Source organism: Macaca thibetana, chromosome 19 (genome assembly GCF_024542745.1).
Source record: "Macaca thibetana thibetana isolate TM-01 chromosome 19, ASM2454274v1, whole genome shotgun sequence".
Classification (NCBI taxonomy): domain Eukaryota; kingdom Metazoa; phylum Chordata; class Mammalia; order Primates; family Cercopithecidae; genus Macaca; species Macaca thibetana.
In genome coordinates, this window is record NC_065596.1 from 35,948,464 (window position 1) to 35,975,042 (window position 26,579).

General features: G+C 56.3%; 4 protein-coding genes across 6 annotated transcripts in view; 1 reads left to right on the forward strand and 3 right to left on the reverse strand.

Moving 5' to 3' along the window:
- ZNF579 (zinc finger protein 579) overlaps positions 1-26,579 on the reverse strand; it is a 179,262-nt gene that overhangs the window by 48,105 nt on the left and 104,578 nt on the right. The gene's annotated exons all lie outside the window — the stretch shown is intronic.
- The window catches only part of ZNF580 (zinc finger protein 580), a 209,189-nt gene that overhangs the window by 11,265 nt on the left and 171,345 nt on the right, over positions 1-26,579 (forward strand). Inside the window, exon 1 of one of the 2 annotated variants that reach the window (XM_050771854.1) lies at positions 1,008-1,011. The exons of the other annotated variant lie outside the window; for it this stretch is intronic. The gene's annotated coding sequence lies outside the window, so the exon portion shown is untranslated. Of the gene's footprint in view, positions 1-1,007; positions 1,012-26,579 lie in introns of those variants that run through there. 2 annotated transcript variants of the gene reach the window in all.
- ISOC2 (isochorismatase domain containing 2) lies at positions 1,874-11,617 on the reverse strand. Of its 2 annotated transcripts, XM_050771844.1 has the most exons (6): positions 11,455-11,617; positions 5,554-5,694; positions 4,540-4,749; positions 4,164-4,234; positions 3,888-4,005; positions 1,874-2,278 (listed from the first exon to the last, which is right to left on the reverse strand). In XM_050771844.1, the coding sequence occupies exons 2-6, from the start codon at positions 5,689-5,691 to the stop codon at positions 2,198-2,200; spliced, it is 618 nt and encodes a 205-aa protein (XP_050627801.1). In that variant the 5' UTR covers positions 5,692-5,694; positions 11,455-11,617; the 3' UTR covers positions 1,874-2,197. The 2 variants fall into 2 exon arrangements, with proteins under 2 accessions (XP_050627801.1, XP_050627802.1); XM_050771845.1 differs by lacking the exon at positions 4,540-4,749.
- C19H19orf85 (chromosome 19 C19orf85 homolog) lies at positions 12,948-14,701 on the reverse strand. Its single transcript, XM_050771818.1, has 2 exons — positions 14,333-14,701; positions 12,948-13,921 (listed from the first exon to the last, which is right to left on the reverse strand). Exons 1-2 carry the CDS (start codon positions 14,503-14,505, stop codon positions 13,429-13,431), a joined length of 666 nt encoding a protein of 221 aa, XP_050627775.1. The 5' UTR covers positions 14,506-14,701; the 3' UTR covers positions 12,948-13,428.

Sequence of the window (26,579 nt, forward strand, 5' to 3'; positions counted from 1 at the left end):
TGACCTACAGAGGGGACAGACGCCCGAGAGTCGGCTCCTCTGGGGTCTCGGGAGCTGGGCTGGAGTGAGGTCCGCAGGGGGTGGGGGGGGGCTGAGGGGCTCAGTGGGTGTGGAGAGAGAGGCCGGGGCTGGGCCAGGCGGGCGCGGAGTCCGAGTGCGAACGGTGGGGCTCCTGTGGGGCTGACAGGTGGGTTTGGGGTAGAGATGTGCGTTCAAGAGGAGGCGGGCCCGGGCGGGTGGGGAAAGCCCAGAGAGAAGGGGCGGGCTCCTGCTGGAGGGCGCGGGGACCCCAGTTCCGGGCGCCGGGGGCGGCGGGGCGGGGAGACCCTGGGGGGGCTGCGCGGGGGCGCCGTGCCTCGCTGGCCGCGGGGAAGGCAGGGACCAAGCTAAGGAAGAGGACCCTCCCCCGACCCGCAGCCCAGGCGGCGGCCGGTGCCTGCGCCCCCGCCCAGATCCCTGCGCCGCCGGGTCTGCGTGCCTGTCTCTGGGTCTCTGCATCTCCGCGTCCCAGGGCGCCCCGTCCACGCCTCCGCGCGGACCCCCGCCTCCCCCGCGCGTCTCTGTCTCTAGGGGGGTCTCAGCCCTCGTCTCTCGCTGCGGGTCTCCGCGCATCTCGGCGTCTCTCTCCGTCCCGGCGCCTCTGTCCCGGGCTCTCCCCAGCTCCTAGCCTCAGTTCCCTGCGCGCCTCCATTTCCCTCCTTCCCCCGCCCGATCTCCGTCTCCCCTCTGTCTCCACATTCCGCTCGTCTCTCCTCCCTGGCTCCACGTCTCTGTCTCTGTCCCTGTCCCAGGTTTGCTGTCGTCGGATCTCTGTCCGAGTGTCTGTGCCTCCACTCACCCCCGACCCGGACCCCCGAGCCCCCTCCCGGGTCCCCCACTCCCATTCAGGCCCGGGTTGGTGGGGTGGGGGGGCGCTGCGGCGGGAGCTGTGTGTTCCCAGCGCAAAATAGACTCTCGTTGCCATGGCGACGCGCGCGGGGCCTCCGAGACGCGAGGCTTCGGGCTTGGGGGGTGAGGAGGGGGGACACCTGGATCCGGAAGGCGGGGGCCGGGGGCGCCGCCGCCCGGTCCCAGGGGCTCCTCCTAGATCCCTGGGGAGAGGGGTGCTGGGCGCTCCGACGCTGGGGGCCGGGGGACCGGACCTTCTGGGAGGGGTCTGGGCTCCCAGGGTCGGCGGTGGGGGCTCGGATTGCCTAACGCGGGGCGGGCTGGCTGACAGCTCTGACGCCGGTGTCCCTGAGGACTCAGGGGTGGCCTCTCAGGTCCCTAAGGTTGGGGAAGAGGCAAGGGCTGCAAATCTGGAACGGGGGAGCTCTCCCTGGGGGTCTGCAGAGTTCCAACTCCCAAATCTGCAGAATTCTGGGAGCCCCCATGTGGGTCCCGGAACTCCTGCGTCTGGGGGAGCCGGGACTACAAGGCTGAAGCTTTCAGCCCTTCCTTCCGTCCGTCCATCCATCCACCCATCCACATGGATGTCTCTTCCTTCCTCCCCGTCTCCAGGTCCCCGTGCCTCAGTTTCCCCCCCGCACCGGGGTGCGGTCTCGCTCACCTCGCTTTCCGGATGCGGGACCCTTGGGGAGCCGGGGGCGGCGGCGTGGGGGGCGGCCGGAGGCAGCGGCGGAGCGCGTGTCTGCCGGCAGCTGGGCTGGGCGTGCGCGCGCCGGCTGGGGGCGACCCCGGCCGCAGTTCTCCTCCGGGCAGATGCGCCGCGTCCGTGCAGATGTGTCAGCCGCCAGCCCTCGCCTTTGCCTCGCGCCGGCTTTGAGCCGAGAAGAGGCACCTCCCCCTCCCCACCTGCTGGGGACCCCGCTTTCTCCCTCATGCAGCCCCCAGTCGCCCCCGGGATCCCCCCCAACCCAAGAATGGTTTGGTCCACAGCCACATGTATGTTTATTCTGCGAGTCCGTGTCCCACAGTTTGAGACTCTTCTTCCCCTCCCCTTCCCGCCCCGTGAAGTGGCCCGGGGCCGAGCCCCGCCTCCACCTCGGCTCAGCCAATTCCCACCCAGCTTTCAGGAGTCTTATTTGCATTTCCGGGAGCAGCTGTCCAATGGAAGGGCAGCACCCTACCTCCCCCCCCAAGGGGGCGGCACTCCTGGTGGATCGCACCACTCTTGGGATCCAGGGATGGGGGGAACGCGCTTCCACTGAGGTCCGGGCGACAGGAAGGTGGTCTTCGCTCAAGGCAGGGTTGGAGTTCAGTGCAGGAGGGGGTTCTGACCTTGGAAGAGGCCCAGCAGTCCGCTGTCTGGGGCGGGCTCCTTGATGAGCTTCTGGATCTGTAGGGGCAGAGGGAGATGGGACAGGAAGAGTCTAGGGTCCTGATCTCCATGGATGACAAATCTGAGGGACACCTCTCCGTCTTCATCTCTGAGATCTTACGGCCAGCAGCTGCCCAAGACAACACTCCCTCTTCTCAAGACTTTTTCTGGGGCCTCCCTTTCATTACACATGACTGGTTGAGCTCCTAAGTGCCCACCATCTTGGTCTGCTTTGCTGGCTTGGACCACTAAGGGTGGACAGCTCTGTGCCAGGGCTTCTTATCTACACCTTCCTCTTCTTAAGTAACCTCATCTCTCCCATCCCTCTTCTGGGCCCTCAACTCCCAAATCCAGCCTGGACTTTGCCCCTGAACTCCAGACTCATCTATCCAACTGCCTCTTAGATAGACATGAGCAACCAACCGCATTTCATCCATCAGCAAGTCCCAGCAAGTTTATCTCCAGAAAATAAAAATAATAATAATAAAGGGAAAAAAAAAAAAAGCCTGCATCCCCACTGCCTCATCACTGCTTGCCTGGGTGCCCAAATTAACCTCCTTACTGACAGGTCTCCCTCCTCCCCTCTGTGCCACACTCCCTAACCCATTGGTCACACAGTGCCAGAAAGAACTTTGTAAACTGCCAATCTGATATGGGCAGCTCCCCTGCACCAAACCCTGATGGCTGCCCATGGCTGAAATCCCAAACCTTTGGGCTCTGGCTCCTGTGTGAAGACAGGGTGCTGGCTCCTCCTGCCCAGTGCTCACCGTGGCCTGCTACAGCTCTTTGGACAAAGAAAGCTCAGTCCCCCTCCCCTGGGAACACTGAGTGCCTGATGCTCCCTTCCCCTGCAGGTCAGAATTCGGGGCCACCCCCGCCACTCTCACTCATCCCTCTGCAACTCCCGCCCCAGCTGGGGGTCACGATGTGTGATTGAACATGGATTGATGCAGACTCCAGGGCTCACCACACTGGCTGGCATGGAGTAGGTGCTCAGTGAATGTCTCACAGAGCTGAACTAGAAGGAAGGCAAGGAGCAGACCTGGGAGGGCCTGGGAATGTCAAGGTCTGGGGCCTCTCCAGCATCCTGAGGGCCAAGGGCTTGAAGCAGGGGGGCCCAGTACCTGGCTGACCCTGGTAGCAGGGTGGCCACTCTGGGGGTGGGTGTGGAGTCTGAGAAACTGGAGGAGGGGCACCCGGGCTGGAAGGGGCAGAGGCGGAGGAGATGGAGAGTTGGGGATGGGTGTGGACAGGTCAAGGGGCTTCTATCTACAGGGTCTCTGCTGACCTGTTCTTGCCCAGTGTCTGCCTGGTCCTTTCCTCCTTCAGTTCATTCTAAAGTCACCTGCTCCAGGACGCCCCCCAGACCCTCCAATACAAACCCCCTCCTCTGTGCCCTGACCCTCTGGATCGCCTCCCCCATTTCATCGCTCTCTGTGGTCCTTGTGGTCCATCTGCGGGCTCCTTTCATGGATTTATGGCGGTGACAGTGACCAGCAGCCTCCCCTCCAAGAACCTGGCTCCCCCTGGAGGCGGCAGCCTGCTGGTGACGGGATGTATTCCCAGAACCCAAAGACAAGACCTTTGTCAGATGCAGGGGAGGTGGGGGCGGCCGCGAGGGCATTACCTCCTTGAACTGCGGGTGGGCGGCATCACCCACCAGCTGCAGAATGAGCCCTTCGCTGGTGGAGAGGAAGGCACCACTCTGTCTCATGCGGGCCAGCGCCACCAGCCGGTCCACCTGGCTGTGAATAGGAGGGAGGGAGGGAAGGTTGGTGTGAATGCCACGGCCTAGACACCCAGACACGCTGGCACTCTGGTGGGAATGGGAATGCCGCCTGTGGCCCTTCCTGGGAACCCCTCATGGCCCCCAAGTGCACCCACCCAGGGAGGGCGCTCTCACCTGCGTGAGGAGCAGGCGTCCACCACCACGTGGACCTGCAGCCCCCGGTCCAGAAGGTCCAGGGTTGTGTTCTGTGGGTAGAGAGAGGTCAGGGCCAATCCCGGATAAGAACAGGGGTCCTGGGTAAGGAACTGGGGATGATGAGTCAGAATTAGGGGCCCAGAATGGGGAGGAGGGAAGCTTGGATCAGAGCAGGGGGCCCCCAGGTCAGAAGGGGATCCAAGATAGGATGGGGCGCGTATGTGAGAAGAGAGGGCCCAGGTCAGGATGGGGGTCCGACAGGGAAGTGGAGGTTTCCAGTCAGGGAAGGAGGTTCTATTTAGGATGGGGGTCCCAGGTGAGAATGAGGGACCCCTGGGGTCAGTCAGCATCTCACCAAGATGCAGGCCTGTGCCTCAATGCCACAGAGCAGCACAGAACGCAGCTGGGGCCGGCTGTCCAGCTCCTGCTGCAGGGCGGGCACCATGCTGAAGCAGGTCTTGGTCAGCGGCTGAAGGCCCTCAGCCCCCAGCTCAGGCACCGTGGGGCCCAGGCCTTGTGGGTACTGTTCTGTCAGCAAGACTGGCACCTCCAGCAGCCGGGCCACCTGTGCCAGTGATGGGGAAGAAAGGTCAGGGTCTGAGGGAAGAGGAGCTGGGCCTGGACTCCTGGGTCTGAGGGAGGAAGGGCTATGCCTGGACTCCTGGGTCTGAGGGAGGAGGAGCTGGGCCTGGACTCCTGGGTCTGAGGGAGGAAGGGCTATGCCTGGACTCCTGGGTCTGAGGGAGGAGGAGCTGGGCCTGGACTCCTGGGTCTGAGGGAAGAGGGGTTATGCCTGGACTCCTGGGTCTGAGGGAAGAGGAAGTGGGCCTGGACTCCTGCGTCTGAAGGAGGAAGAGTTGGGCCTGGACTCCTGGGTCTGAGGGTGGAGGGCTGAGCCTGGATCCTGGGTCTGAGGGTGGAGGTCTGAGCCTGGATCCTGCATCTGAGGGAGGAAGAGTTGGGCCTGAACTCCTGGGTCTGAAGGAGGAAGAGTTGGGCCTGGACTCCTGGGTCTGAGGGTGGAGGGCTGAACCTGGATCCTGGGTCTGAGGGTGGAGGGCTGAGCCTGGATCCTGGGTCTGAGGGTGGGGGGCTGAGCCTGGATCCTGGGTCTGAGGGTGGGGGGCTGAGCCTGGATCCTGGGTCTGAGGGTGGGGGGCTGAGCCTGGATCCTGGGTCTGAGGGTGGGGGGCTGAGCCTGGATCTTGGGTCTGAGGGTGGGGGGCTGAGCCTGGATCCTGGGTCTGAGGGTGGGGGGCTGAGCCTGGATCCTGAGTCTGAGGGTGGGAGGCTGAGCCTGGATCCTGGGTCTGAGGGTAGGGGGCTGAGCCTGGATCCTGGGTCTGAGGGTGGAGGGCTGAGGTCATACCCTGAGCATGCGGGCTGCCACTGAGACGATCTGTGGGAAGTAGGCGATGTTGTGGCGGAACTTCTCCTGCATGTCACATAGGAACAGGATAGAGGATCCTGGAAGGACTCGGCCCAGGATGGGCCTGGCAGCCGCCATTTTCTGGGGGTGGCAGAGGGGCGCTGGGTCAGGCCCGAGGACTCCTCTCAGTGTCTCCAGCTGGCGTCCAGGTCCTTGCACACAGAGCCTTGCAGGGCCCGGGGCACCTTGCCAACCTTCTTCCCACCTCCAGGTCTCTGCGTCTGCTGTTCCCTGAGCCTGGAACGGGCTTCTTTCTTATTTCTGTCCTATTCGGCAGGGAGGTGACTTCCTTGGGAAGCCTTCTGGGCCACGTCCACAGGTGGCTCCAGGTGTCTCCCTCCCGGCCCCCGTGTTCTCCTTGCTGAGGACTATGTATAACATCAAGGAGTGCTTCATGATCCCGGTTACCATTCGCCCTGGTTACCATCCGCCCCAGTCACCATCCACCCTGGTTATCATCTGCCCTGGTTACCACCCGCCCCGGTTACTATCAGATCCCAGTTACCATCAGCCCCAGTACCATCAGCCCTGGTTACTATCAGATCCCGGTTACAAACAGATCCGGGTTACCATCAGCCCTGGTTACCATTAGCCCCGGTTACCATCTGCCCCAGTCACCATCAGCCCCGGTTACCATCAGCCCTGGTTACTATCAGATCCCAGTTACCAATAGATCCGGGTTACCATCAGCCCTGGTTACCATTAGCCCCAGTTACCATCTGCCCCAGTCACCATCAGCCCCAGTTACCATCAGCCCTGGTTACTATCAGATCCCAGTTACCAATAGATCTGGGTTACCATCAGCCCTGGTTACCATTAGCCCCGGTTACCATCTGCCCCAGTCACCATCCGCCCCAGTTACCATCCGCCCAGGTTACCATCAGCCCCGGTCACCATCAGCCCTGGTTGCTATCAGATCCCAGTTACCATCCGCCCCAGTTACCATCCGCCCCAGTTACCATCCGCCCCAGTTACCATCAGCCCCAGTTACCATCAGCCCCAAAATGGAGGCTCTGCTGGGCATCCTATGTTGGGGCAGCCCACTCCCCAGGGCCTCCTGAATGGCCCACCTGATCCTCACCTTGCTCCGAGAGGAAACTGAGGCCATATTCTTCAGCCATAGGAAGGAAGGGGGCCCCTGAACAAGCCATAGCATGGACAGACCTCAACACAAAAGCCATGGAGTGTGAGATCCTGTTTACCTGAAATGCCCAGAACAGGCAAATCCGCAGACAGAAAGCAGATGGGGCCGAGCACAGCGGCTCACGCCTGCAATCCCACCACTTTGGGAGGCTGAGGCGGGCGGATCACCTGAGGTCAGGAGTTTGAGACCAGCCTGGCTAACATGGTGAAACCCCATCTCTACTAAAAATACAAAAATTAGCCAGGCAGTGGTGGGCGCCTGTAACCCAGCTACTTGAGAGGCTGGGGCAGAAGAATCGCTTGAAACCCAGGAGGCGGAGGTTGCAGTGAGCCGAGATTATACCACTGCACTCCAGCCTGGGCGACTGAGCGAGACTCTGTCTCAAAAAAAAAAAGGAGACTGGGCTCGGTGGCGCACACCTATAATCCCAGGACTTTGGGAGGCTGAGGCGGGCGGATCATCTGCGGTCAGGGGTTTGAGACCAGCCTGGCCAATATAGTGAAACCCCATATCTACTAAAAACACACAAAAAATCAGCCAGGCGTGGTGGTGCACGCCTGTTGTCCCAGCTACTCAGGAGGCTGAGACAGGAGAATTGCTTGAACCCGGGAGGTGGAGGTTGCGGTGAGCAGAGATGGCGCCACTGCCAGTCCAGCCTGGGCAATAAGAGCAAAACTCCATCTCAAAAAAAAAAAAAAAAAAAAAAAAAAAAAAAAAGCAGATGGGTGGCTGCCAGGGGCTGTGGCCGCGAGGAATTCAGGGTGACCGCTGAGGGGTGTAGGGGTCTGTTTGGGATACTGAAAATGCTCTGGGGCTTGGTGGTGACGGCGGCACAACAGCATGACTCTATGAATGCCGCTCCACTGTGCATTTTCAAATGGCTGAAAGGGTAAGTTTTATGTTAAGTGCATTTTACCACAATAAAAAAAGAAAAAGAAAAAGAAAAAAAGGACAGGCTAGTGAAGCCACCTGGCCAGCGATTATTTTGCAGGGGAGGAAACCTCGACCCAGAGGGCCCGTTCACCTGTCCTAGGTCCTGCAGCCATGCAGGGCACATCTGACTTCCACTCGGTCAGAGCATCTACACTGTCAGAGCGTCTACACCACAGGGGCCCTGTCTCAGCATGTCTTGGCCTGTGTCCCCGGGAGGCTAGTGTTTTTGGGTCCCCGAGTTTGCTGCACAACTGAGGGTTTGGGCTGCGCTTTGTCTGCAGCTCTCTCCCCGTCTGTGTGTACAATTTGTTTGTACTGAACTCATTTATTCATTAACTCACCAGGGAAATGGGAGACCCTGGAGGCTCACTGGAAGCAAGACAGAAGGTATTCTGGGAAGCTGAGGGAGGCAGGGCACTCAATGAGAAGCTGCTATTTTCTTTTTCTTCTTTTTTTTTTTTTTTTGAGATGGAGTCTTGCTCTGTCACCCAGGCTGGAGTGCTGTGGCACGATCTCGGCTCACTGCAACCTCTGCCTCCCGGGTTCAAGGATTCTCCTGCCTCAGCCTCCCGAGTAGCTGGGATTACAGGCTTGTGCCACCATGCCTGGCTAATTTTTGTTTTTTTTTTTTTTTTTTTTTTTTTTTTTTTTTTTTGAGACGGAGTCTCACGCTGTAGCCCAGGCTGGAGTGCAGTGGTGCGATCTCGGCTCACTGCAAGCTCCGCCTCCTGGGTTCACGCCATTCTCCTGCCTCAGCCTCCTGAGTAGCTAGGACTACAGGCGCCCGCCACCGCGCCCGGCTAATTTTTTGTATTTTTAGTAGAGACGGGGTTTCACTGTGGTCTCGATCTCCTGACCTTGTGATCCGCCCGCCTCGGCCTCCCAAAGTGCTGGGATTACAGGCTTGAGCCACCGCGCCCGGCCTAATTTTTGTATTTTTACTAGAGATGGGGTTTCACCACCTTGGCCAGGCTGGTCTTGAAGTCCTGACCTCGTGATCCACCTGGCTCGGCCTCCCAAAGTGCTGGGATTACAGGTGTGAGCCACCGCACCTGGCCTGGAGCTGCTATTTTCAAAGCTGGGTAGTGAGGACACTGCTGCTCATTGTCTTTCTTTCTTTCTTTCTTTCTCTCGTCCTGGCCTCAAGCAACCCTCCTGCCTTGGCCTCCCTGTACTATTTTTTCTTTTTGAGACAGGGTCTCATAGTGTCATATAGGTTGGAGTACAGTGGCACAGTCATAGCACACTGCATCCTTAACCTCCTGGGCTAAAGTGATCATCCCACCTCAGCCTCCCAAGTAGCTAGAGCTACAGGTGTATGCCACCACACTTGGCTAATTTTTGTATTTTTATATTTTCAGAGACAGGGTCTTGCTATGTTGCCCAGGCTGGTCTCCAACTCCTGGGTTTAAGCAATCTTTCCACCTCAGCCTCGCAACGTGCTGGGATTACAAGCGTGAGCCACCACGCCTGGCCGATTATTCTTTGAACAAAATCCATCCACCATAGCAAATGTTTTCTATGTGCATCATATCTCAAGTTTAAAAACGAATAAATGGTTAAAATAGTGAATTTTATGTTGTGCAAATTTTATCTCATTAAATAAAATTGAATGGAAACTCCCTCTGAAACAAAACCAGTGAATTAATCCCATAATTACAACAGTGATAAGTGCTGGGATTTGGAGGGAGCCAGATCTAGCTTGGCAGGGGCTGCAGTGTTCTCCCAGAGGAAGTGAAGACAGAAAAACGATCTTTTCCGAAAACACAATGCTGACTATTACTCCCCTGTCTCAAACTGTCCCCTGACCCCCGTGGATTCTCTCTGTCCTCAGGACTAAGACGCAGACGCCCCTTTCCCTGGCCCGGCACTGCTCTGAAGACCCTCCCGCCTCAGCCCAGCCACTCCTTCCTCTCAAACAGCCCTTGCGGTTTCCTCCCCCTGGAGTGACCCCCTCATACCCACTCACGTGCTAACCCTTCCTCCCCTGAGCAGGAGGCAGGACCTGGGACACTCAGGCCCCAAGGGATGATTCTGAGGGAACCAGGAGCTGGAGAGCTGACAGGTGGGTCACAAGGGCCCTGGAGTCTCTCTGCGGAGGGCAGTCGGGAGCCATGGAGGGGCACATCTGGGGGCCAGCATGTCCAAAAGCCTAGGACAGGCATCTGTAGCACCCAAGAACTCCCCTCTGGCCTGACAGGAGTGTGGGTTGTAACAACTCCTAGGGACAGCTGAGCAGCTGTACTTCTCAAAATGATGGATACACAAACCCTCTGACCTCAAAAGCTGCTCCTAAGCATTCATCCTACAGACATTCATGTGAAACGACACAGGGTTATTCATTACAGGACTCTTCCCCAGAGCAAAGGAGCAGAAGTATCAATGTCCACAATTAGGGTATACTGGTTATGTAATAACCAGTATGGTTAGGCCGTAACTATACTCTGTTATTCCTCGCAGCCAGAAAAAATTACGAGGAAGCTCTTTAAGTAACAATACGAAAACATGTTTGAGAGAAGTGAAAAAGAAGCAGAACAGTGTGTGTGGAATGCTCCTTTTTGTGCCAAAGAAAAAAGGGAGAGAAAGTGTGTCTGTGTTGCATATATCTATATCTGCTATCTCTGGCAAACGAGCAAGAAACGGGAGACTCAGACGGGTGAACCAGGCACTGGGGAAGTGTGTAGGAGCCTTTTCACTAGGTCCTATTCTGTTTCTTCTGAATTCTGGACAATGTGCAACAGGTTGTCTAGTCAATACTATACACAATAAAGGGTTTAAGTGAAGCCAAAACCCAGCAAAAATGATCTATGATGTCAGAAGCCAGGACAGTGATTGCCCTTGGACCACTGTGATGGAAACGACGACGGCAGGAGATCCTGGGATGTGGCGCATGTTTGACTTTTTTCTTTGGGTACTTGTTTACACCAGGGTGCTCCCTTTATAAATATTTATTTGAGCTGTGTATGTGCAAACTGTATGATTTTCTGCGTATGTGGTATTATTCCAGAAAAACTGTTCAAAATGCAAAATACAAAGATGGCTTCATGGCCCCGCTGTGCGGTTGAACTGGAGGCAAAGGCCAGGGAGGAGGAGGTCGGGGCTGGGGCCCAGTGGGACAGGGGAGAGACAGGAAGGGACAGCTGGGACGGTGGGGAAAGTCGGTGAGAAAGGCCCCCCGTTTCTGGTCGAGCGAGGGGCATGACCTGAAGACTCATAGGAGATCCCGGGGAGGGGAACTGGTTTTTGGGAGATGAAAAACTGGGGTGAGAGTGGATGTGTGTGTGAGCGAGAGAGATGTGGAGGTGAGGTCTGGGCTGGAGAGGGCTGGGCGTGTCCCGGGGAACGAGGAGAGGTTCAGCCTGAGCGGAGGGTATCCAAGGCCAAAGGGGGCGTGGCTGGAGGTGGGCGGCAACGGGGGCGGGGTAGGGCTGTGGATTTCCCGACGCGGTCTCGGAAACCTGGCCTTGGAGCCTGGACTTCCTGGTTGTGCGACCCAGGGCAAGTTTCTCTTTGTCTTAGCCTCAGTTTTCTCGTCAGAGAAATGGGGATGAAACCTGCCCACCCTGCAGCGCTGTTACAGAGGCGGCAGGCGCGACCCGAGGACGCTTCGGGTCTCTGGCCAGCCAATTCTGGCGGGGCCACGTGGCGTCCTCCTTCTGGTTCTGTGACCTTGGCCCGGGACGACCAGGCAGAGCCTCAGTTTCCCCATCTGTTAGGCGGGAAGGTCGATCTCCAAATAGCGCCAGCAGTGAGAGAGGACTTACCCGGAAGGTGCCGGGTTCGAGCCCGGAACGGCCCCTCCGCAGGTGAGGCCGGGGGCACCCTCACCTCTCGGCGCTCGGACGGCCGCCGCTGAGGCCTCTTGCGGGCTTCTCGGGGCGGGTTACCGTTTCGTTGGGGCTGGACACGTGGCCCACCCCCTGCACCGTCCGCGTTCCGCCCACTTGGGTCGAGCCGTCCAATCGACACTCATCATGCGCTGCCTCGCCCCCTCCCTCCGGCCAATCCGCATGTGCCACTGCGTCTGCCCGCAATCAGCGCTCACCAACTCTCCCCGCCCCCTGCTTCTCAACCAATCCGCATATGCTGCTGCTTTGCTCCCGCCCCAGGGGAGGGGCGCCGGCAAGGCTGTCAGTCTGGAGAAAATGACTAGCTCGCAAAGTCGCGGTGGGGGCGGGGCAGCAGCGCGTCCGGCCAATGGAGAGCCGTAGAGGGCGTGAGTGGCGGCCGACGGGGCAGAGTCGCGCAGTGGTCTCCGAAGGCTCAGATCCTGGCTGGAAAGAGGGCGTCTCGGCCGGCCCCGTTGCACAGAACAGGTCGCCGAGGCCGGGGGAGAGAGAGAGAGGTCTTACCTAGAGTAGAGGCATGTCTGCGGTTCGAATCCTGGCCCTCTGTCAAGAAACGGAGGCTTACAAAGATACCCAAGCACTTTCTAGGAAGGGGCTGGCTGAGGGCGTGATCAAGTGAGGAGTTTGACGCCCCCCTGTCCTTTGTGCTATGCGCTGCCTCAGTTTCCCCATCTGTACAGCACCTGCCTCCTCGAGTGGGGTTTAGAATAATTTAGACTCTGTGCTTGGAAATGGTGGTTGAGAGAAAGAGGGAATTTCCTAACTGACTTGGAATAAGTCCAAACTCCTCCCAATTCGTGGTTGGCCTTCCTGGTTCCCGCAGACCTCGCCTCTCACCACTCCCCCTGCTCACTCCGCTCCAGCCACATGGGTCTCCCCTTGCTGTTCCCTCAATGTCCCACTGCAGGGCCTTTGCACGTGTGCTCTCTCAGCCTGGAATCCTAGGACTTCCCATGGCCCAGCCTTCCAGGCTTTCAAAGCCTTTCCTGACCACGTGGTGTCAGGTAGCCCCTCCATCAGGTCGCTGTTTTTAATGGTTTTGAAACATTAAAAAAAAAAAAGAAAAAATTGCTCTATCAACCAGGCTGGAGTACCGTGGTAAGATCACAGCTCGCTGCAGCCTCAACCTCCAGGGCTCAAGCAATCCTCCCACCTCAGCCTCCCGAGTAGCTGGGACCACTGGTATGCGCCACCACACTTGACTAATTTTTTTATTTTGTTGTAAAGACGGAGGTCTCACTCTGTTGCCCAGGCTGGTCTTGGACTCCTGGGCTCAAGTGATCCGCCTGCCTTAGCCTCCCAAAGTGCTGGGATTACAGGTGTGAGCCGCTGCACCCGGCCTTGTGTTTTATTTTCTTTTCAGCACTAACTCCAATCTGAATTGGAAATGAATCTTGCTTTTTGAAAAATGCATGGATATACTCTTTTATTGTCAGTTCCCCGCCAAAACACACACATGCACACAGAACGGGGAGCTCCCTGAGGCAGGGATCCCATCTGCCTCATTCACTGCTGAATCCTCAAGTCCTAGACCTGGGCCTGGTCCATAGCAGGCGCTCCATACGTCTTTGGGAATAAATGAGAGGAAAGCAGACATTAGGCAGAGGTAAGTCCGGCTGAGAGCGAGGGGTGGATGCCAAGATGGGGCAAGGAAGAAGGAAGGGGAAAGGCGAGAAAGCAAGAATGGGGCCTCCAGAAGAGGTGGAGGGGGGCCCTTGGGCCCAGGAGACCCCTGAGGCAGTGGTCTGAGGAGGTGGTCTGGGTTGGTTTATTTTACCAGGGGCTGCCAGGTAGGGAGTGGACAGGTTGGGGGCTCCTGGAGAGGGCTGGAGAGCTGTCATGGAGGGGCCTCTGGCTTGTCCTGGGTTCTGAACTGGGTTGTGATTGGCCTTATGGGGAGCTGGTCCCCCAACCTTCAGGGATCCCCTGAGAATCCCAGGCACGAGGCACCTCCCACCAGTCCACCCAACCCCAGTCGGGAGCCGCGAGATCAGCCTCTTCCCCCAGGGCATGCTGGGGAAGGGGCAGGGGGCCACAGAAACGTGGGACCTGCTTCAGGTCCGGCTGGCCCAGGTCGAGATAGGACAGACCCAGCACTGGCAGGGGAGTGGGACCAGAGGAGGGGTCCCGTGGCACTGAGGTACACTCTGGGGTGGGCACAATGTTGTCAAAGAGGTCGAGGGTAGAGGTGTCCAGGGCAGTGAGACTCAGGCTGGCGCTGGCATGGGGAGCCTCAGTGGGGGCCACAGCACAGGCCACTCCCAGGAAGGGGGATGGAGGCGGCGGGGGTGGCTTTTGGAGCGAGGGTCTCTGGGGAGGTGCCTCCTGTGACAGGATGGAGAGGGCCAGGCGCTGGGTGGCGGCCTCAATCTTGGTGAACTGCCTGTAAAGACAGATGTGAGCAGGCTGGTCTCTAACGCCTGAACTCAAGTGATCCTCCTGCCTCAGCTTTTCAAGGTGCTGGGATTGCAGGCTTGAGCCACCACCCCCGGCCAGCATCATGTTTCCAAGGTTCACCCATGTGGTTGCATCACACCATGCTAGTTATTTATTTTGGTGAGTCCTGACCGCCTGCCACCCCCGTGAAAACACAACCTCCACGACAGCAAGGAACTTTATCTGCTTTGGTAACTGGCCTGGCACACAGTAGGCACTCAATAAATGCATGTTGACTGCTGCTGGCATCCAGCCCTGGGGGCTGCTCCTCTTTGTGCCTGGTCTCCCCAAGCCAAGGGTGCTGGTTGCTCGTCCCCCTCCACCCCCTCCCATTCCCACCTTCCCCACAGCCCCTCACCTGCAGATCTGGTTGTGCAGAAACCTTCTGTGGTTGGGCCGCCTCTTGGGGGGTCGGGTGCGCCGGGGCTGCAGGGCCCGCAGCATGTGGGCAGCTGCCCCGCTCACGAAGGCACACAGCTCCCGGGGGCCGGGCTCGGAGACCCCAGGGCCTTCGGGGACCCCGGGATGCATGGCCGGGGTGGTCTGAAGTAACTCCCCACAATACTGCTGACCAAAGTACCCCCCAAATCTGTGAGCAGGGTGGGGCAGGGGACTCTGGAGGCCCAGGTACCCCGGGCTGGGGAGGAGGCAGGGCTGGTGATTGGGCCAAGGCCTCCCCACTGCACCCTAACCCTGCCCCCACCTCCCAGGAGCCCGACCTGAAGTCCGAGGGACTGGCAGGTGGGGGCTGATATAGGAAGGCAGGGAACAGGGAGGGGAGGGGCTTTCTGGGGCCCTGTAAGTACCCAATTAGCGCATAGTTGGACCTAGGATATGGGACCAGCGCACGCCAGCGGGGGACAGAGAATAGTGCCTGGAGATGGCCAATTAACGGAACAAAGGCGTGGTTCGGGAGGTGAGGCCGCCAGTGAGTCAAATGCAGCGATTGAGCGTGGAGGACCCTTAATTGGAGCCGTGGGGAGGGGGCTGGGAGGGAGGGGAGCTGGGCTGCATCTGCCCACTCACCCCCAGACACACCTGTGCCTCCCTCCCTCTGCTCAGCCCAGGGCCTTAGGAGGGGAAACCGAGGCTCCCAAAGGGGCTGCTGCGGGCCGAGGCCTCCAGACTGCAGGAGGGGTTGGCTCCTGGGGGGTTGCCCCCCAAATCCTGGGGCTCATAGAATCCTGAGCAGCAGAGTGAGGGAGGAGAGGAGAGGAGAGGGGTGAGGCAGGACGGGAGGGGACGAGAGAACAGGGCACAGTCTCCCCCAGGGTGTGTTGTGGAGGGACTGGGACCCCTGGTGTCTGTGGGAGGCAGAGGATGGGCCGGGCCCCCTTGTTTCTGGAAGGGTGTTGGCCGGAGCGGGGACCCTGGGTCTCAGGTTGGGTGGGGGAGTGCCAGGTGTGACAGCCTCAGTCTCTGCTCAGAACCCACCCTCGGGGGTGTGCGCTGGGAAGCCAGGGTGTTTCCCGAAGTTGGTGTAAGAAATGACCACGGTAGGCCGGACGCGGTGGCTCAAGCCTGTAATCCCAGCACTTTGGGAGGCTGAGACGGGTGGATCACGAGGTCAGGAGATCGAGACCATCCTAGCTAACACGGTGAAACCCTGTCTCTACTAAAAAATACAAAAAAAAAAAATAGCCGGGCGAGGTGGCGGGCGCCTGTAGTCCCAGCTACTCGGGAGGCTGAGGCAGGAGAATGGCCTGAACCCGGGAGGCGGAGCTTGCAGTGAGCTGAGATCCGGCCACTGCACTCCAGCAAGGGGGACAGAGTGAGACTCCGTCTCAAAAAAAAAAAAAAAAAAAAAAAAACAAAAAACAAAAAAAAAAAAAAACCACGGCTTAGTACCTAGAACCGCACGCGCTGATTCTCCTGCCTGAAGCAGGGATTTGAGCCTGATGTCATGAGTTTTTTGCCAGGCCCGCTCACTGGCCAGCAGTACTATGGGCAAGGTCAGCAGCTGAGGTCCTACCAGGCCTAGGGTGGGGGCCAGCAAGCAGGTGGGGACATATTGGGAGCTGAGGCTGAGTGCAGCCAGTGATGTTGCCAGAGGTCCAGTTTCCTGTCAGCAGAGCATGGTGAGACCAGCTGCAGTAGGACAGCCAGACACCCAGTGCCCTCACCAGCCACGGCACACACACGTTGACTGCCACCTCTGCCGTGCTTGACACTGCCACTGTGCTGAACCACTGCACAGGTGGGGCTGCTGGGCCTGGTGTGGCTGGTGTCTGTGTCGGGGACATCATGGGCCTCCCCTGTTTCTCTTGGGTGTCTCCAAGGGTCTGCAGCCTCCTAGACAGCCTCTTGTACTCTGCCCCTTCGTCCCTCTGCCTGCCAGCTGTCTGTGACTCACACTAGCCCCATTGCTATCTCTCCATCTCCCCTGCTCTTGCTCTTTCCTCTTCTGTTCCTCGTGGCTTTCTGTCCATCCCTGAGTTGTCTACAATTCTTTCCACTATCAACTATCTATCACCTACCTATCTATGGATCTATCATCTATGTATGTGTGTATGTTTGTATATATCTATTTTTAGAGACAGAATCTGGCTCTGCCACCCAGGATGCACTGTAGTGGTGTGATCCTGGCTCACTGCAGCCTTGACCTCTTGGGCTAAAGAGATCCTTCCACCTCAGCTTCCTGAGAAGCTGGGACTACAGGCACCTGCCACCATGCTTGGCTGATTTTTTTTCTTTTGTAGAGATGGGGTCTCACTATGTTGCCCAGGCTGGTCTCAAACTTCTGGGTTCAAGCGATTCTCCTGCCTTGACCTCCCAAAGTGCTGGGATCACAGGCGAGAGCCACCGCGCCCAGCCTCTCTCCTCTGTATTGTCTCTCTGACTTCATCTCCCCCATTTGTGTTCTGGTTCCTCTCCCTGTCTCTGTCTCTTTCACCATCTCTGGAGTTTCTCTCAGTGTTTACGTTTTAGGCTCTGAATGCTCTTCACTGCCTGTCTCTCAGCTTCTCTGTTTCTGTCTCTCTGTCTTCCCTAGGGCAGGTCGTCTGTGTGTGTGCGTGTGTGTGTCTGTGTCAGATTGTTTCGGGGTGGTGCCGTGCAGTTCCCGTCTCCTGGTGTCCAAAACAAAGGATTGGATGAGACGTGCACAGACAGCAAAGAAAAGGAGCAAACGCTTATGAAGCACAGTATTCCACTCTCAGAGGGGAGAGCAAACTGAGCTCTCCGAGATGAGATCAGCCCTGGTTTGTTACATTTCATGGCCTTTTTTTTTTTAAAGGACTCTTTTTAAAAATTTATTTATTTTTATTTTATTTTTTTAATTTTTATTTATTTATTTATTTTTGAGACGGAGTCTCGCTCTGTCGCCCAGGCTGGAGTGCAGTGGCGCAATCTCGGCTCACTGCAAGCTCCGCCTCCTGGGTTCATGCCATTCTCCTGCCTCAGCTTCCTGAGTAGCTGGGACTACAGGCGCCCGCCACCGCGCCTGGCTAATTTTTGTATTTTTAGTAGAGACGGGGTTTCACCGTGTTAGCCAGGATGGTCTCGATCTCCTGACCTCGTGATCCACCCGTCTCGGCCTCCCAAAGTGCTGGGATTACAGGCCTGAGCCACCGCGCCGTCCTGTTTTTTATTTTTGAGATGGAGTCTTGCTCTGTTGCCCAGGCTGGAGTGCAGTGGTATGATCTTGTCTCACTGCAGCCTCCGTCTCCCGGATTCAAGTGATTCTCCTGCTTCAGCCTCTAGAGTAGCTGGGATCACAGGCATGCACCACCATGCCTGTCTAACTTTTGTGTGTTTTTTAGTAGAGACGGAGTTTCACCATGTTGGCCAGGCTGGTCTTGAACTCCTGATCTCAAATGATCCGAACTCCTGATCTCAAATGATCCGCCTGCCTCGGCCACCCAAAGTGCCGGGATTACAGGCATGAGCCACTGCGCCTGGCCATACATTTCATGGCCTTTTATATGTTTTTCATCTCTTGCTTAACCTCACTTTATCCCTTGTAGGTTAGTTGCTCATCCTTGCCTAATCTCACTTTATCTCTTCTCACCAAATCACTCATCTTCAGCTTTATTTTTCGTGACCAAACTGCTACTGCGAGTCCTTCTGGCTTATTTTCCTTATCCTGCATGTTCCACCTCACTGCTTCCTCCCTTATTTCGCACGTCCTGCTTCTGCCATCTGACACGTTTTGCTTCTGCTACTGCTTAAGCTAACCTACGTCCAAGGGTCCCCTTTGCCTCCCCAAATTCCTCTGCTATTCTCCTGCCTCAAGAGGTCCGAGAGTCTGGTTCACGCCTGTGGTGTTGGGGGTGGCCTGAAGGTTTCCTGTCCTGTTCCGCTCCAGGTCTCAGGCACAGAGGGGAGGATCCAGGGTCCCTTGGCAAGAGGCCGAAGGGAGAGGGCCCCTGGGTCTCTGGAGGATGGGAAGGGAAGGATTGGCCCTGAGGGCCGGGAAGGGGCTCAGGCTGGTCCCGTCACGTGGCTGGGGCATGACTTTTGCTACCTTGATACACACTTTATCGTATGTATTCACATCTGGTAGCTCTTATTTCAAAATTTGCATTCCACAGCCCGGGGGCCAAGAGCAACCTCCGCCGGCCAGCTCTGTCCTTTTCAGGCCGGCCGGGAATGCACAGGGGGGCCGCCTGCAGGCTGCGGCCTCGGGACTGTCCACCAGGGGGCGCCCGCCTGGCCGGTGCTGGGCGGCCCGGCTCAAGGGGTGCGGCCCCAGAACTTGGGGCCCTCTCCTGTCTCCTGTCGTTGAGAACCATCAACCACGGTGAGAAGCGGGCTTCATGGGGTGTTTGTTGAGGACCTACACTTACAGGCTCCTCTTCCCTATCCCAGCCCTTGAAATGCTGTGTGTGTTGGGGGTGGATTTAGTCATTCAGCAAACATGTGTGGAGCACCTTGCTTTGCCCAGCAATGGAGGAGGTGAGCCAGGCAGGTTGGGCCATGAGGGTAAGCGTGATGGAGAACCATAGAGGGTTTGGGGCAGGGGTAGACCCTGCCCCCAGCCTCCTTTGCAGGCCTTGCTACAGCTGGAATGTGGAGACCCCACCCCCTAATCCCCCTACAATCTGGATGGGGGTGTCAGGGCCAGGCCAGGAAGCCAGGGACAACACACGGTGTGTCCTTCTCTGTCCCCACCCACTCATCTGCTATCTGCTCCCTCTTATCCAGTCATTGTGGGACCTTGTTTCCCTTAATTTATTTTATTATTATTATTGTTTGAGACAGAGTCTCTCTCTGTCACCTAGGCTGGAGTGCATGGTGCAGTCTCGGCTCACTGCAACTTCTGCCTCCTGGGTTCAAGAGATTCTCCTGCCTCAGCCTCCCAAGTAGCTGGAATTATAGGCGCCCACCACCACGCCCGGCTAATTTTTGTATTTTTTAGTAGAGACGGGGTTTCGCCATGTTGGACAGGCTGGTCTCGAACTCCTGACCTCAGGCGATCCACCCGCCTTGGCGTCCCAAAGTGCTGGGATTACAGGCGTGAGCCACTGCCTCCAGCCCCCCTTAAAATTTATTGTTAAAATGTACAGATAGCAGAGTCACAATGTATCATCACCCTGGTGTTCCCAACCCAGAAGCAGAGGGGCCAACCCTGTCGTGTTTGGTTCACAACTCTTCTTCTGAGAGAAGGCTGGCCGTGGCTGCCTGTGTCTCCCCAGATTCCAGTGTTGAGGTTGTGACCCCCATGCTCCAGAGTGGGACAATATTAGGATAAAGTCTTTAAACAAGCAATTAACCTGGGTGCAGTGGCTCACGCTTGTCATCCCAGCGCTTTGGGAGGCCGAGGCGGGTGGAGGATCACCTGAGGTCAAGAGTTCGAGACCAGCCTGACCAACATGGAGAAACCCCGTCTCTACTAAAAATACAAAATTAGGCAGGCGTGGTGGCGCACGCCTGTAATCCCAGCTACTCCGGAGGCTGCGGCAGGAGAATCGCCTATACCTGGGAGATGGAGGTTTCGGTGAGCCGAGATCACGCCATAGCACTCCAGCCTGGGCAACAAGAGTGAAACTCTGTTTCGATAAAGAAGGAAGGAGGGGCCGGGCGCGGTGGCTCAAGCCTGTAATCCCAGCACTTTGGGAGGCCGAGGCGGGCGGATCACAAGGTCAGGAGATCGAGACCCCAGTGAAACCCCGTCTCTACTAAAAAAAAATACAAAAAAAATTAGCCGGGCGCGGTGGCGGGCGCCTGTAGTCCCAGCTACTCAGGAGGCTGAGGCAGGAGAATGGCGTGAACCCAGGAGGCGGAGCTTGCAGTGAGCCGAGATCGCGCCACTGCACTCCAGCCTGGGCAACAGCGTGAGACTCCGTCTCAAAAAAAAAAAAAAAAAAAAAAAAGAAGGAAGGAGGGAAGGAAGGAAGGGAGAGAGAGAGGGTGGAAGGAAGCAATGAAGTTAAACAAGGTCATCAGGGTCTGCCCTAACGAAATCCGATGGTGTCAATTACAGAAGCGATTAGGACACAGACGCGCACCGAGGGGCCACCATCGAGGCCCCACAAGGAAGACGGCGTCTGCAAGCCAGGGAGAGAGGCCTCGGGGTAAAGCAACCCTCCAGACACCTTGACTGCAGACTTCCGCATCCAGAACCGGGAGAAAATAAGCTTCTGTTGTTGGGAGCACTCAGTGTGGAACTTTGTTATGGGGGTCCTAGCAGATTCGTATATATAACGAGTGTATTCGCTATCTATACTGTGTAAGAACTAGCCACTGATGCAATGGCTTTAAACAACATACATTCATTATCTCAGAGTTCCGTGGCCAGGAATCTAGGCACCATGGTTTATCTTGGTCCTCTGGTCAGGGTCGCTGCAGTCCTGGAGTGGGCCAGGGCTGGGGTCTCATCTGAGGTTGGGGTCCGCTCCCAAGTTGACACAGCAGCATTCATTTCAGTGCCTCTGAAGAATGCATGGAGTCCTGGGTTCAGGGCCAGCAGAAGAATCTCTGCGTTTCCCATCTCTGACCTCTAGGCCCAGCTTTTTTTATATATATAATATAAATATATAAAAATATATATATTAATATAATATATAATATAAATATATAATATTATATATAATACATATAATATATATAATATATATTTTATATATATTATATTTTATATATTTATATAATATATATTTTATAATATATATTTTATATATTTATATATATTTTATATATATATATTTTTTTGAGATGGAGTCTCGCTCTGTCACCCAGGCTGGAGTGCAGTGGCGCGATCTCGGCTCACTGCAACCTTCGCCTCCTGGGTTCAAGCGATTCTCCTGCCTCAGCCTCCCAAGTAGCTGGGATTACAGGTGCCCGCCACCACGACCTGCTAATTTTTTGTATTTTTAGTAGAGACAGAGTTTCACCATGTTGGCCAAGCTGGTCTCGAACTCCTGACCTCGGGTCATCCACTCGCCTCGGCCTCCCAAAGTGCTGGGATTACAGACATGAGCCACTGTGCCTGGCCTCAGGATCTTTGACCGCATCTGCTAAGACCCCCCGTGCCTTCACCATATCACATAACCATCACATCCACATAATGCAAAGGCACTCACATAAGGGCATGGGTCCCTGGGGGTCATCGTAGAAGGTGGCAGCCACTCTTAGGGAGGAAATTTAGCATGTATCTGTCTCTGTTTTTGCACTTAGAGGAATGTTTTACCTGTGCAGATGGAACCCTGTGTATTGTTGCTTCCTCCAGCGAGTCTGCCCTGGCTTCCCCCAGGCTGCATGTGGAGTCTCCCCTGGCTCCCATGTCCTGGGCAGCCTCCATGAGTGCCTGACCGTGCATGTGAGACCTGCTCAATAGGCCTTGGAAGTGGGTGGACTCTGGGGTTGGGCACATTCCTGGTCCAACCACTTCTGGGTTGCAGGAATTACTTCCTGGTTCTGTGGCTTGGCCATGAGACTTCAGAGGGCCTTGCCTTACCCCGCTGTGAAATGGGGATCGCACCCCTTCTGAGTGGAGAGGCCCATTAGCTCGGGGCCTGCTGGGGCTGCCATAGGGGCCTTAAGAGATGTCAGAAGGGAGGAACACCGTGGCGCGTGCCTGTAATCCGAACACTTTGGGAGGCCGAGGCAGGTGGATCACCTGAGGTCAGGAGTTTAAGACCAGCCAAATTAGCTGGGTATGGTGGCAAATGCCTGTAATCTGAGCTACTCAGGAGGCTGAGGCAGGAGAATCATTTGAACCTGGGAGGTCGAGGTTGCAGTGAGCCAAGATTGTGCCATTGTACTCCAGCCTAAGCAATAGAGTGGGACTCCGTTTCCAAAAAAGAAAAAGAAGGGAGCATCCTAAGCCTGTGGGAGGCATGGGCCTGCCCCCTGGGTCCCTTGTCCCTGGGGATGGCTGACAACCAGTGACTCTCTTTGCCCATCCCCTCTGCCTTTGGTCTAAAATGCATCTCTGGTTCCGTACTCGACTTGTTTGAAAAAGGATGTTTTATTTTTAGTCTCTGGCCCTGGGAATCCAGTCATTACTCCAGATACCTTCTCTAGCCCCTGACCCCACTTTCTACAGAGGGAGGGAAGGGGAGTGGCAGGTTCCTTCTAAAGCCTTAGGCTGATCCTCCTGGGATCGGGGTGGATGGAGAAGAATCTCCCAAGTGCAGGGCCTCTGGGCAGGAGTGACAGCCCAGTCCCCAGGAAAGGGTGGGTACCTGGAAAGGCTGAATGGTTTACCTGGGTGGCAGGCGGCAGGGCTCAGAGTGTGAGGCTGGGCAAGGAGCCTGATCTGGTTGGGGTGGGGAAAACCGTGCCCCCAAAACACCTGGTGGTGTTGGCTAGAAACAGAAACATCTGGGGCCTGCAGGGGTGCAGGGGTGCACATCTGGGCATCTGCTTGGTCGTGCATTGGAGGCTCTGGAGGTCCCCTCACTGCCCTGAAGCTGTATCTCCTGCTTGGCTTTTCTCCACGGCACTGCGCAGTGGGTAGTCTGTCTTCTTGATTCCCACTGCATGCCCTGGGAGGTTCTGTGAGCTCACTGAGACGGTGAGTTTTTTTACTGGCTTTTCCCCTCCACATTGCTATGACCCCAGCTCCCAGGACAGGGCCTGGGGTGGAGCCCCGGTCTGGACTGTGGGTGGGAGCGCTGCTGGGCCTGGAACAGCTGCAGCTGAGGATTCTGTATGATCTTATCCATGTCTTCGGCTATTTGATTCTGTTTTTGTTTGTTTGTTCGAGACGGAGTCTCGCTCTGTTACCCAGGCTGGAGTACAGTGGCACAATCTTGGCTCACTGCAAACCTCCGCCTCCCGGGTTCAAGCAATTCTCCTGCCTCAGCCTCCTGAGTAGCTGGGACTACAGGCACGTGCCACCATGCCCGGCTGATTTTTGTATTTTTAGTACAGAGGGGGTTTCACCATGCTGGCCAGGCTGGTCTCGAACTCCTGACCTTGTGATCCGCCTGCCTCGGTCTCCCAAAGGCCTGGGATTACAGGCATGAGCCACTGCACCCAGCTGATTCTGTTTACTTGTCAGCATGAGGGACCTGATGACATCCCTTGAAGGGCTACACAGAGGATCCGGGGGGTTGGGGGAAAACCCCACCTCCCCGTCTGGGTCCCTGAGACTCCTCCTTGGCCTGGAAAGTGCTGGACACAAGGCTGGCCTGAGTCCCGTCACTGTCTCCAAGGGGCTGCTAGGCTGTTCTGAAAACAAACCAGTTGAATCCACACCGCCTTGTCAGGGACAGCAGGTTGCCCGAGGCCATTGACTTCAAAACCTTTGTTCACCTTCTGGCTGCAAAGTGGAGAATGGTATGGAGAGTAAGCGCCAGTCTTAGCCATGCCCATCTCTCTGTCTCTTTTTTTTTTTTTTTTTTTTTTTTTTTGAGAGAGGGTCTTGCTCTATTGCCCAGGCTGGAGTGCAGTGGTGCAATCTCAGTTCACTGCAGCCTTAACCTCCCAGGCTCAAGCAATCCTCTGAGTAGCTGGGACTAAAGGCATGTACTACCATATGAAGCTAATTTTTCTTTTTGTTTGTTTGTTTTTTAGACGGAGTCTTGCTCTGTCGCCCAGGCTGGAGTGCAGTGGCACGATCTCGGCTCACTGCAAGCTCCACCTCCCAGGTTCACGCCATTCTCCTGCCTCAGCCTCCCGAGTAGCTGGGACTACAGGTGCCCGCCACCACGCCCAGCTAATTTTTTGTATTTTTAGTAGAGACGGGGTTTCACCATGTTAGCCAGGATGGTCTCCATCTCCTGACCTTGTGATCCGCCCGCCTCGGTCTCCCAAAGTGCTGGGATTACAGGCGTGAGCCACCGTGCCCAGCCTCTAATTTTTTGTAGAGATGAGGTCTTGCTATACTGCCCAGGCTGGGTGTCCCATCCCTTTTGTAATGCCTCTGGGTGGGCAGGTAAGTGAGGGGGGCTGAGCTGAGGACCCCTTTCACTATTGCAGAGACCCAGATGGCCTGAGGCAAGGGGGATGGAGGTGGGATCCGCACCTCTGGGCTTTCCTGGCCTGGCAGCCAGCTGGGCAGCGCATTCCCATCTGTGTCCCCACCCCGCATGGCAGCCGCTTTGTGTGGTTAATGCTGACGTGAAAGGAATGTTTGGGCTGAGCTGGATGCCAGGGGGTTTTACACGCACGAATGCATGGAGATATCACCACCAAGACCCTGTAAGGTAGGGGTGGGGCCACATCAGCGCAGATCAGCCCTGAGTTCCAGCCTGCTTGTGGACTTGGGAAACGGTGTGGGAGGCTGGAAAAATCCACTCATTCAACAAACAAGTACCGTCTGCTTCTCCATCAGGGCCCATGCTGGTTTGGAATACGTGGGCAGCGAAGACATGAAAGGTCCCCGCTGTCATGGGACATAGATAAATGTCGCTGAGCATGTAAGAGGGACACCACCTAGCACAGGAGGCTTTCCAGCGGGATCTCTGAAGGGGTGGCCTGCCCCTCCACACCTGTGGGCGTTTCTCGTTAGGTGGAACGAGAGACTTGAGAAAAGAAATGAGACACAGAGACAAAGTATAGAGAAAGAAAAAGTGGGCCCAGGGGACCGGAGCTCAGCTTACAGAGGACCCACGCTGGCACCGGTCTCTGAGTTCCCTTAGTATTTATTGATAATTATCTTTACCATCTTAAAGATAAGGGAGTGGCAGGACAATAGGATCACTGTAGGGAGGAAATCAGCAGTAAGACATATGAACAAAGATCTCTGTGACATGAATAAGTTTAAAGGAAAATGCTGTGCCTTGAGATGCATATGCAAATATCTCCATAAACCTTTTAGCAGCATTGTTTCAGCCTATCACATGGGGAGAAACCTTGGACAATACCTAGCTTTCCTAGGCAGAGGTCCCTGCGACCTTTGGCCGTGTAAGTGTCCCTGGGTAGTTGAAATTAAGAGAATGGTGATGACTTTTAACCAGCAAGCTGCTTCAGGCACTTGTTTAACAAAGACACATCCTGCACAGCCCAAAATCCTTTAAACCTTGAGTCACCACAGCACATGTCTCTTGCAAGGACAAGGTTGGGGGTAGGATCACAGATTAACAGCATCTCAAATACAGAACAAAATGGAGTCTCTTATGTCTACTTCTTTCTATATAGACACAGTAACAGGCTAATCTCTTTCTTTTCCCCACAATCTTGCTGGGCAGGGATGGGTTAAGGGCAGAAGGGCCTTCTGGTCTGAGAAACAGCATACAGAATGGCCTTCAGGCCGAGGGGACTGCCTTTGAGCAGTGGCTCTCAACTAGTGAACATTTGGCAATGTCTGGAGATATTCTTTTTTGTTGTTTGTTTTTTTTTTGACACGGAGTCTCACTCTGTCACTCAGGCTGGAGTGCAGTGGCATGATCTTGGCTCACTGCAACCTCCAACTCCTGGGTTTAAGTGATTCTCTTGCCTCAGCCTCCTGAGTAGCTGGGATTACAGGCACCTGCCACCGTGCCCGGCTAATTTGTGTACTTTTAGTAGAGTCAGGGTTTCACTATGTTGGCCAGGCTGGTCTCGAACTCTTGACCTCAAGTGATCTGCCTGCCTCAGCCTCCCAAAGTGCTGGGATTACAGGTGTGAGCCACCGCGAAGATCTCCATCTGGAGATATTCTGAGCTCTCCTAAGGGGTGTGTGGAGCGGGGCTGGGGGATGCTACCCGCATCTAGTGGGTGGAGGCCCGGGATACTGCTCACCACCCTACAGTGCATAGGACAGTCCCCACGGCAGAGTCCATCCCAAATGGCACTAGTGCTCTGGCTGAGAAACTGCGTTGCATGACCCTCAGAAAAGCCAACGTGGCTGGAACGCTGGGTTGGGCGGGGGGGTGGGGCGTGGAAAAGGGTTCTGGAGCAGCTCGGTCTCCCACGAAAACCCCGTAAGGAGTCTCTGGATTCCAGGCTCCCTGAACGGACCTTTGCCCAGCAGGAACCAGGTTCTGCAGCGTCTGGATGAGCGTGCACGAAGCACACGCCCGAAAATCCTGAGCACGTGGCTCTACTGAGGGACGGAAAGCGCTCCAGGCCTCGGTTTCCCGCAGGAGCGATTACACCCTGGGGGCGGGGCCCGCTTCATGGGAGGGAGTTTTGTACAACCGTGGTGCATGGAAGGATTTTTCTGCAGATGAGAGGGAATCGGGACTAATAAAGGTGAACTTGCGACCGCGCGTCTCGAGCTGGCCGTCCCCCGC